Source organism: Gymnoscopelus braueri, assembly GCF_963280865.1.
Source record: "Gymnoscopelus braueri genome assembly, chromosome: 14".
Classification (NCBI taxonomy): Eukaryota; Metazoa; Chordata; class Actinopteri; order Myctophiformes; family Myctophidae; genus Gymnoscopelus; species Gymnoscopelus braueri.
The window spans coordinates 27,710,288-27,721,736 of NC_137619.1; the positions used below are offsets into that span (position 1 = coordinate 27,710,288).

General features: G+C 46.4%; 1 protein-coding gene across 1 annotated transcript; it reads right to left on the reverse strand.

The window, feature by feature from the left end:
- Positions 1 to 1,194: 1,194 nt before the first annotated feature.
- zbtb18 (zinc finger and BTB domain containing 18) lies at positions 1,195 to 10,965 on the reverse strand. Its single transcript, XM_080450491.1, has 2 exons — positions 10,758 to 10,965; positions 1,195 to 4,656 (listed from the first exon to the last, which is right to left on the reverse strand). The coding sequence occupies exon 2, from the start codon at positions 4,637 to 4,639 to the stop codon at positions 2,951 to 2,953; it is 1,689 nt and encodes a 562-aa protein (XP_080306617.1). The 5' UTR covers positions 4,640 to 4,656; positions 10,758 to 10,965; the 3' UTR covers positions 1,195 to 2,950.
- Between the last annotated feature and the right edge of the window lie 484 nt (positions 10,966 to 11,449).

Consider the following 11,449-nt stretch of genomic DNA (forward strand, 5'->3'; position numbering starts at 1 on the left):
ATAGACTAATTTATGTCAACGCCTCTCTTCCCTCACACGCCTTCTGTCTCTCTGTGAATTGTCGCTGACATTTTAAACATCATTTTGTACATTTTTCAGATACTTTGCTAAAATCTCCCCAGTGTCTTTTTTTTCCTCTTCTTCAAGTAAGCACAGCGAGGATGATGGAGATGTTTTGTCAGGCTGGTTAGTTCACAGCATCTTGAGCGGGGCAGACATAACTCCCACCTCCACCGCACGCACACACACACACACACACATACACACAGCCCAAAATACAGCAGTTTAAGGCGGTCAAGTACAACCAGCGGAACAGAACAGCAGTAATGATGCAAATGTCGACAGGTTATGGAGTGAACCCGTTACGCAGGGATGCTGCAAGGGACACACAAACATTTGATGTAGGACAGAGATGGGTTGACAGCACTGCAATAAAATGCTATAGGGCCGCGGTGGGGACTTGGCATAATCGAAGCCATGTCACCAGCTGACAGGGTGTCAACTGAGACCGCAATAGTTTTTTTGATTTCATGTCATTTAACTTAAAATTTGATTTCATGTCATTTAGCTTAAAAAGGTGCAATCATGCATGCCAATTCTCTCCCGACACAAATAAAGGATTATGTTTTCAGTAGAAACCACACACGAGCACACACACACACACACACACGGGGGGTGTGTACACTCTTTCTCTCTCTCCCACACACACACACAATCCTATACAGCTCTCATGCTAGAAGTTCGGCTTCACACTGCTGCAGCCAATGTGAATTGGACTATACCAAGCCAGTGTGAGTTGGTTCACTATAACGGAACAGCTCGCCACGGCACAGCTTGGAGTGTTGTCGTGACGAGACAGTGTGAAAAAGACATCGGACTGTCTCCTCGACTTTCAGCAGGACAACTTCGTTTCAACTTCTCTCCTTCACTCCCTCTCTCTTTCTCTCTATCCCTTAAATCCTAGCCAGGTCAGAACCACACACCGAGATGGAATAAGTGTGCAATGACCATAATGAATTGAGAAATGGCTTGATAATGCCTGTGGCAGGACAGGAGCGTGACAGGAGAGATGGACATCTGGGGACACATATACAGCAGTGGACAGACTCAACGCCTGAGGACAAGGAGGAAGAAGTGCTATACGGACGGAGACCTTCAGTAGGTTGACTTGACTAGTCACAAACTAGCCATGTGTACACACACACACACACACACACACACACACACACACACACACACACACACACACACACACACACACACACACACACACACACACACACACACACACACACACACACACACACACACACACACAGCAGAGAAATCAGTGCACACGCAGGCTTCAAAATGCTTCATAATCACTTCACAACCCAGCGGAGAAAAAAATAAACATTCTTTCAGGAGCTCAGTGAGAGACCCCTAAGGAAGGAGCAGAAATAAAGAATAGAGCTCACCCCCTATTTTCACTGTCCAAGTCTAATGTTCAAAATGCACTCCCCCCTACCTTTTCCCCCGATGCAAAAAAAAAGAAACAATACCTTAAGACAGAAAATAAATAAAATAAATCATATTTTCATGCATCTTTTTCCATAGCTGTGAGAATAATATTCAGTATTTTCCAACAGACTGCACCCTGGAGTAGTTATTCACAAAAGAAAAAGGAAGAAAACAAAAACAAAACCGAAAACAAAAAAAGAAGCCTGTTGTCAAATATTTGATCAATTACAATGTGTACAGTAATACAGCAAATTCACATTTTCTTTTTAAATATACAGGTTGGACATCATGCAACAACAGCAGGTCCCATTAAAAAACAAAACAAAACAAAACAAACAAAATCATTAAAATAATAATAATAAAAAACTCCATAAATGATTAGGCTTTAAAACTATAGCATAATAATATACAACCAACTTAAATTAAATACTTTTTTTAACAAAGATGTTTTAAAGACTGAAAGCTAGATTTAAGAAGAAAAAAAACTATAACAATGATAGTAATAATAATAATAATAATAACAATAATAATAATCATAATAATCATCATTTGTAAAGGACTTTTTTCATTAATTTTTTTAGAAAATACTTCAACAAATTGAGTGGACGTGGAAAAAAGGAGGCTGTGCAGTGCATGAGTGCCGTCAGTTTGTCTGTCAGTCAGTCAGTTTTCTCCCGAACACGCGCCACGCCAAAGAGCTTAACGAGGGAAGCGGGGAGCGCTTCGCAAACGACACCTCCATGCCAGTAGAAAATAAAAATAAACACACACAGAAACACACATACAAACTCGCTGTCACACGCGCTCGCACACACACACACACACACACACTTGATGAAATGTTTGCCAGAGTAGTCAGTAGCCTCATACACACACATGTCATCTACAACACGGTGTGTGTACGTGTGTGTGAGTAAATGGTATGGACTTATCATGATCACAGTACCCGTTTAGTGTTTTAAAGGTTTATCACTTCAGTGTGTGTGACCTGAACTCTTGCCGTGTTTCTTCTTTTTTTTTACATGGGTCTATCAAGGGGACGATAACCATAAGCTATTTGCTGGAGACTTGTGTGTGTTGAAACACACACAACAAGATAAAACAATCACGGCAAGAACACTCTCACCTGGACCCATACTCTAAGACGTGCTTAAAAAAAACTGAACAAAAAATAAAAACAGAATAAAATAGAATAAAACAAAAGGACCTCGAAAAAACAACAGCCAAAACAGAATTCAGTAGTAACATTTTCATGTGCTATTAAAGTGCAATTGAATGAGATTTGCGACGTACAACAAACATGACTGATTTCCACTCAGAATTTCAACCCCTTCACCGCCGTCCTATCACACCTCTCTTCTCTCTGTTTTCCCCTCTCTCTCCCTCCCTTCTCCCATATCTCTCTCACTTCCTCTCTGCTTTCCATTCCAACCCCAGAGTAGTCTTAGGTCTATTTCCACAGTTCCTGGGAGCTGTCCTCGATCGCCCAGTCCCTGACGTTGGGCAGAGCCATTGGTTCGCTCTTCACTGACATGGAGTTGACCAGTTCGCAGTGGAACTTGCGGATGTGTCGGTAAAGGTCGCCCGACTGCGTGAAGCGCCGTTCGCACCATTTGCACGCATGCGGTTTCTCGCGCGTGTGCACCACGGCGTGGCGGCTGAGGTTGTGCGAGTACTGGAAGCTCTTGCCGCAGGTGGTACACGTGTAGGGCTTCTCGCCGGAGTGAGTCCGCTCGTGGCGCTTTAGCGTGTACATGCACGAGAAGGTCTTGCCGCAGATGGAGCAAGTGGGCACGTTGACGTCCCCGGCCGGCTTGGTGCGCACACCATCCTGCTCCCTGAAGTGGGAGCTGAGGTGGATCTGCAGGATGTGTGGGGAGGGAAAGACCTTGTTGCACAGCGGGCACATGAAGATCTGGGTGTGGGGCGCCGACAGCATGTTGGATACGTAGGGCAGCAGGGAGCTGTCGATGCTGGCCGCCTCGGCCTGGGCACGCTCGCTCTCTCCCCCAAGCATGTCCTCGTCCTCCCTGTTGTTTGTCTTCTCCTCTCTCTCCAGCTCCGTGGCCAGAGAAGCCTCGCGGAGGGCCGACAGGTGGGCTTCCAGGCCCAGCCTACGCTGGGCCGACAGGGGGCCCCCGACCCCGTGGTGGCTCAGGCCCCCGTTGGCACTGGGGGTCGTTGCCTTAGCGGCGATGCCACTGTGCTCCATGGCGTAGTCCCTGCCCCCGAGCTCCTCTTCCTCGTCGGAGGCCACGCCCCTCTCCACCTTCACCCTCACTGCGAGCGGGCTTTGCAGGCTGTCAGGTGTTGCCACACCGCTGAAATAAGACTGGTGGTGGTTAGTGTGGTTGCTGCCGGCAGTGGGCTTGACCGATAGGTCCAGGACGCAGTCGGCCGTGTCAGCGGACACTCGCCGGCCCTTGCGGCCACCGCGGGAGCCCGCAGAGCGCTGGGACCTCTGAGAAAGAGATCCGGTGGAGCTGGTGGGGCTGCCGGCCGGAGAGATCCGCTTTGCTCCCTCTCCTCCTCTGCGCGTCTCCGCCTCTCCGTGCCCGGGGCTCGCAGTGGCCGCAGCCGGGGTCCCCGCCCTTTCCGAAGCGGGCAGCCTCAGCCACAGCTGCCCTCCCTCCTGCTTAGCCCCTTCCTCGTCCTCGTCGCTGGGCAGCAGGTCGGCGGTGGTGGGCCGGCCCGCGGAGCTGTCGGAGAGGCTGTCCGCCTTGTCCGAGCAGCTGGAGCCTCCGTCCTCCTCCCGCCGCGTGCTGTCGGCCTCGGGCGCTTTCTGCTTCAGACGCTTCTTGCACACCTTGACGATGTCGTACATGTGCAGGTAGCTGGCCGCCGCCAACACGTCCTCCACGGGCAGCGCCTGGAACTGCAGCTTGCCCTCGTACATGAACTCCAGGAGGAGGGCGAAGGCCGGCGCCGTGACAATGTCGCTGTTGAGGTGCACCACGTCTCGCTTGTCCAGCTGGTCCTTGTAGAAGAGGTGGAAGTACATGCTGCAGGAGGCCAGCACGGCGCGGTGTGCCCGGAACTGGGCATCGCCCACCAGCACCGTGGAGTCGCACAGGAAGCCCTGGTGCCGCTGCTCGCTCAGACACTGGAGCAAATGTCTGCTGTGGTCTGGGAACTCCATCCTGCCGTCCTCATAACCTGCACACACAGAGACACACACAGACAGAGTTGGGTTAATCAACCGGATTTTTTTTTCTTATAAATGTTACAATGAGTTCATACCCTTTGAAAGATACTTAAAACAATCTTTAACGAATTGAACTTAAATTTCAAATGTAAATATAAACCGCAGAATCTCTGAAAACTAATTTGAATCAACAAATTACTGCCAGTATCTATAGGACAAGTGTTCCTTCAGTGCAACTTTTTATTTATTTATAATAACCAACAAAATGACCAAAAAGTTCATACCCTTTGAAAGATACTTAAAACAAAGTGAGGCAGGCTAAAGGAAAAGCACTTCTTGATTACACTGAGTGATTGTATTAACAATACAAATATATATTTGGTAATTATACAAATAAAATACATTAAATTGGCAAAATGCAAGTTATGGTTTTCATGTATGAATAAAAATGTTGTATCAATGCATATAATAATGTGGTAAGACGAACCACTGATCAATGATGACAATTTGAAAGCAAAGAAAACAGGGAGAGAGAGAAATAGAGAGAGAGAGATTAATGTCAAGAGACATGAGTTAAAAATAGATAATTTAAACAAAATAAATTAATAGTTAGGTTAGATCAAAAATAAAAGGAATACAAATCTGAAACACATTACACTTTGACTGATAGGATATACATCCACATACACACACATCATCTCCTGGCTCGCAGAGAAACGCAACTAAAATACATTCATAATTCCTCAATGATGAAGAGTAGCGGTTGACCAGTACATTTTCTCTCAAACTAAAGGTCCCCAGCACACTGAAGATGAATACCTAATCAAAACAGACAGCTGATCGGCAAACGAACAAACAGCACATACTGAAATGGTCCATTCTCCTCTGCCTCCACCGTCACAACTGCTCTATACTTCCCTCTAGACTAAATGGACAAAATAACAAATACTAAAAACTATTATAGTGAAAACAAAAGCAAGACATAATAAATTGTTATTTTTATTACAATTCTAGTGTAATAAAAAAAAACGTCCTCAACAAAGCTAGGCTTTACCTTGGGAGATACTTTTTCCACAACTTGAGAGCGAGGGAGAGGCTGACAGACTAATGATCTGCCAGCTACCGATACTCTCCTGCTAACGCCACTGTCTATCCCTTCTCTCTCTCTCTCTCTCTCTCTCTCTCTCTATCTCTCTCCCTTTCTCTCTCCCTCTCTCTCCTCCTCTCTCTCTCTCTCACTCCTCTGCCTGCACTCCTGGATTGTCGCTGCTCCTACGCTGGTTATTTTTATTAACCCACTTTGGCCTGGCCTGGCACAGCCCCTTTAGGTAACCGGCTTTCAGCTGCTCAAACTGTCCTCATGAACGCAACAACAGCACACACACACACACACACACACACACACACACACACCCCTACCTACCTAACAACCAACCGCCTCCGCACAGGCTAAGTCTAGCAGGAAAACCGGCCTGTAGAAATAGCAACGTTGTAAAACCAAGACTGCCTGTCCCTCACTTTAGCCTGCTAGGACCAGTTTTACCAGTAAGAGGAATAGGGGAAAAAAAGTTTGAAAACGTCACACAAAGGCTCTTTAGACCTCCTTCTGGGGTTGATGTTACCTGCCTTGCTAAAAAGAAATGAACAAAATTAGGCGAACACGCACTCATGTCATTTTAATGACAAAAGAGACATCTGCAGAGAGCTCAAGTGCGAGAAAAGGCAATTAAAGAAAAATCCCACCTGTTAACCAAGTGGATTTATCCTGCCTGAGAAAATACATGGCTCCTGCTTTGCGCAGTGTTAACCACAGCAGTTAAATCACCTCATTTGAATGAGACTTTAAACCGACTGCGTGCGTGTGTGTGTGTGTGTGTGTGTGTGTGTGTGTGTGTGTGTGTGTGTGTGTGTGTGTGTGTGTGTGTGTGTGTGTGTGTGTGTGTGTGTGTGTGTGTGTGTGCGTGCGCGTGTTCGCTCGCACTCCGCTTGGTTCAGACTGCTCCTAATGAGGGAGATTATGGGGACATGGGTGTATCACCCCTCCACCTCCTATGCCCCCTCCAACCAAACACCCTCTGCCACTCCCTCCCTCCACACACACACACACACACACACACACACACACACACACACACAACCCCGTGAATCAGAATCAGAATCTTCACATCCGCCCCGCGGACCTCTTCCTCACCCCCTCAACCCCAGTCCCCCCCCCCCCCCCCAGCGCCCAGAAGAAGAAGATTTACAATACAATCACTCTAAGTGCCCTGCTCGTCACAGCATCAATCCTAATCCTTAAGATGGCTAAAAATAAAGACTGTGGTGAGGAGACGATGGTAAGGGGACGGAGAGGAGAGGAGAGGAGAGGAGAGGAGAGGAGCGAGGCAGCTTTCAGGGGGGCACAGTAGCCTGTCCGCTGGGCACAGGTTGGCCAATGGGTCTTGGGTGAGAAGATGGCTAAGGTAGAGAGAGAAGAGAAGAGGGAGGGAGGGAGAGAGAGAGAGAGAGAGAGGGAGGCCGGGACGGCTGGAGAAGGAGGCTTACCCACATCTGATCCAGCTGACGGGAGCCATATGGCAGCTGCTAGCCAGATAAAGAGATTAAGACTAGGGAGGGAGTGCGATTACAGCTGTCTAGCCAATTCAGGCAGCTCAAATCTGCAACTTCTAAATTAGTCTCCTTCTACTCCGGCCGGCCGACAGCGGGCAGAAAAAGAGAGAGAGAGAGACATGCCGGCTGGGTGGACAAGAATGAAATTCGGAATTTGATTTAACTTCCAGAGGACAGATTATGAAATAAAAAAAAAAGTTAAATGTGTTTTTTTTATTCATTTGTTTTATTTGCTCATTCTTTAACGAATTGAATTTAAATTTCAAATGTAAATATAAACCACTGAATCTCTGAAAACTAATTTGAATCAACAAATTACTGCCAGTATCTATAGGACAAGTGTTCCTTCAGTGCAGCTTTTTTTTTATAATAACCAACAAAATGACAGATAAAAACTCCCATGCTGCTTGCCCCACAACTTGACTAGGAACTCAACCAAATTTAAACACAAGCCTTGAGTTTTAAAATGAAAATAAAACTCTCTGATCTAGAACTTTACTAGACGAACCGCATTCCCCCGCTGCGATCAGCCATCCAGACACATTGGACAAACAGAATGACAGACTGATGAAAGGTTACAAGTGTACCAATCACCATGTCACACAACTCACACAGGCTTTAGCAGACCCCCGACACAAAACTACTCCGCTACCCCCCAGACCCTCTCTCTCTCATACAGACACACACATAGACATACACACACACACACACACGCATGCACCCATAGACACAAATTCAACACACAAACGGTACCTGCAGCAGTATGCATCAACTTGATTAAATCCGCTGTAGCAGAATAGCTGGGCTCTCTAGCCAGGGATGGCTGTATCTCTCTTACTCTCATACACTCTATCTCTCTCTCTCTGAATCAATGAGTGGGTAGAAGAGGAGAGGAAAGGAAAGGGAGGCAGGGAAGGAGAAAAAAAAAACACCACGCTGCTCAAACTGCGAGGGACAGATGCAAAGTGGAGGAGATGTTGGAGGGGGAACGAGATACCACCTCCTTCCCTCGCTCCCTCCCCCCCTCCCTCCCTCCCACCTCTTCCTCCTAACTGGCGCTGATCGGCAGGCACACACACACACACACACACACACACACACATACACACACACACACACACACACACTCAACACACACACACACACACACACACACACACACACACACACACACACACACACACACACACGCACTAACTCTCCCAGGCTGCCACTGAGGCTCACAATAAAGGACCGGGGAGGGGTGTGTGTGTTTGTGTGTGTGTGTGTGTGTGTTTGGGGGGGGGGTTGTGGCAGCCTGTCAGCTGCTCTGACATCATCCTCAGATGGAAATGCTACCTCCAGCTGTGCTCTTTCTACAGCCATATGCTGCCTCCTCTACACTCCTGCCACCAGACTCCTCTTTCATTCTACCAACACCACCACCACCGCCGCACAACTTTGTCTCTCTGTCTCTGTCTCTCTCTGTCTCTCGTTCTCTCGTTCTCAGGGATCAGGAAAAAGGGTTGGGGCGTGGGGGTTCATTGCTGTATCAGTTAAAAAGAATTTACTCTGCAATTCAACTCCCAATCCACGACACCCCCACCCACCCCACTACACACACCCCCTCCACACACCCACATACAAACCATCATCTTTAGTACTTCTAGTGCTAACACCGCTTGTTCACTGTTCTAATACTTTTGTAGTACTGTTCTTACCACTATTATTGTCAATACCACTACTACAGAACTACTACTACCATGTAATACTACAGCTGTTACTGCTATCACTACTACTACTGCTACAACTATACTAATATTCAGTAGAGAAAAGTTTACAAAATAGGGCAAAAACAGACCTTTTCTAACCTACTTTCATCCTCTCTGCTGTGAAGAATTTAAATACCCTGGGTTTCTTTTTTCTTCTTCTTCCTCCTCTCTGTCCCTCTTTCTGTCTGTCATTCTCTCCTTCCAGTAACTATAAACAAAGGCTAACAACGCAGCACATTTGCAACTGACAAGAGCCACGCAGCTGATATTGTTTTCCACTTCTTTACGGTTCAGTGCCTTGCCTTCATTCATTCCCACCCTCCAACCCTTCGGACAACCGACAGAGAAGAACTAATGAAATAAGGAAACAATGGGAACAATCGTATAGACCTCATGAGTGAAATCCTAAACAAAAGGTATTACAAGCCCTTAATGGGCAGAGGGAAAACTTATTACAGCCTCCGCTTTCTTTAGTGAGAAGTAGGTTAAGGTCTACTATAAGCGTGTGAATTTTCCAGAGTTATTTTTTATAACATGGTAACAACTATAATATGGGTTATTTTTTTTATAACAAGATAATAAAAATTGTTGTATGTTTTGTAATATATAGTGTAATATATATATCACAAGTGTAAATATATATATATATATATATATATATATATATATATATATATATATATATATATATATATATATATATATATATATATATATATTCACAATGTAATGTACAGCCTATTAAGCATGAGTAACTTTCAACTGATTCACAGGTGCTTCTGCCCAAAACTACATTTATTCTAACTTGAGTTAAAAAAAACGTCAACTTTTAGTTCTGGGTAAACTCCTATCAGACTTCTGAAGACCTGAAATGATTTACTTCATATCTGATGCCATCTTTAATTACAATGTTGCCAGGTCCTGGGGGACATGATGGTCGCTACAGGATACAATGGAACAACATTACAAGCCACAGCAACACTTTGATCCCTCGTTTTCTTTTCACTTCTTCCAAGCTATATTATTTCATAACGTGATATTTATGCCCTTTTCGTGATGGGGACTGAGAAGTCCACATTAAAAAAATATATTGTGTTAATTTTGATGATCAAGTTAAAGTGGCATGGATTAAAGATCCGGCTTGTCTCCCTAAGTAACTTCATTCCTAAACTGTCAGTCATAACAATAATTGCTATAACCTTTGTCCTGGGCTAGGCTATACTGCTTTAACAGGCCAGACAAAATAACAATACACACACAAGTCTGCAATTTCTTTCCTGACCAGCAACACACATAATAAACACATACATTCAGACACACACACACACACACACACACACACACACACACACACACACACACACACACACACACACACACACACACACACACCACACACACACACACACACATACATACACTACACACACACACACACTGACCCACGCAGCTAGCAGCTACAACAGCAGCCCGATCGAGGCTAACTAACAACACACACACAAAAAAAGTAACGCGATCATAAGCTTCATTATTGAGCTGTTTCCAATAGTACAGGAGGCCCTGTCATGCCAACCACTGCACAACACACACACACACACACACCACACACAGACGGACGCACACACACACAGCCAACTACTGTATTGACACAACACACAGTATGCTAGGAAGCTTTAGCTACTTTTCCACCCTCTCTCTCTCTCCTCCTAGATCAGCTCCTTATCGGACTCTGGCATTTAAGATCCACTTACAGACAACACGCTCCAACGTCTTCCCTTCTCTCTGCCCTCTTCCTTTGGCTTCTTTGCTCCTCTTCTCTCTCTCCTCGTCCAGGATTCCTTCCCCCGGGTTTCCGTTCCGAAAGACCAAAAAAAAAACTAGATGACTTTACACACTAATTTCCATAACAAGCCGCCGAGGGGAGGAAGCGGAGCAGGCGGGGATATGAGAGCGAGCAGGGGGACGTTGCGGCGGACAGATGTTTCCGAGCTGTTGCTGCTGCCTTCAACTCCTCCTGGTGCTATACGACGAGGAAGGAAAAGGAGGAAAACACTTGACTGGCAGCGAGGAGAAGCCAATGGAGCCGCTTGAAGGAGGACAAGAAGGAGAGGATAGGGAGGAGTGTTCTTCTCTCTCTCGGTCGGTGTAGGGTTGACACTCCACCAGCCCACAGCAGCAGCAGCAGTAGCAGTGAGTGGTGGTGGTGGTGGTGAGAAAGCAGAAATAATGAAATAAATAAAAAAGGGGGCCAACAACGCCGACTGGTTGTGCGAGAAGCAGCGAGGCGGACTGACTGGCTTGACTGGCGCAGAGGGGAGCAGCGAGGAGCAACCGAGCGAGTTGAGAGAGCGCAGCGCGGTGCGCCTTGGGTACTGTAGTCTGTCTGAGGAGGAGGAGGAGGAGGGAGGAGGGGGCGGGGGGGGGGGGGAGGAGGAGGAGGAGG

What these genes read in the sequence shown, in the direction of transcription:
- zbtb18 (XM_080450491.1), bottom strand. Translation starts at nt 4,639, where the DNA reads ATGGAGTTCCCAGACCACAGCAGACATTTGCTCCAGTGTCTGAGCGAG.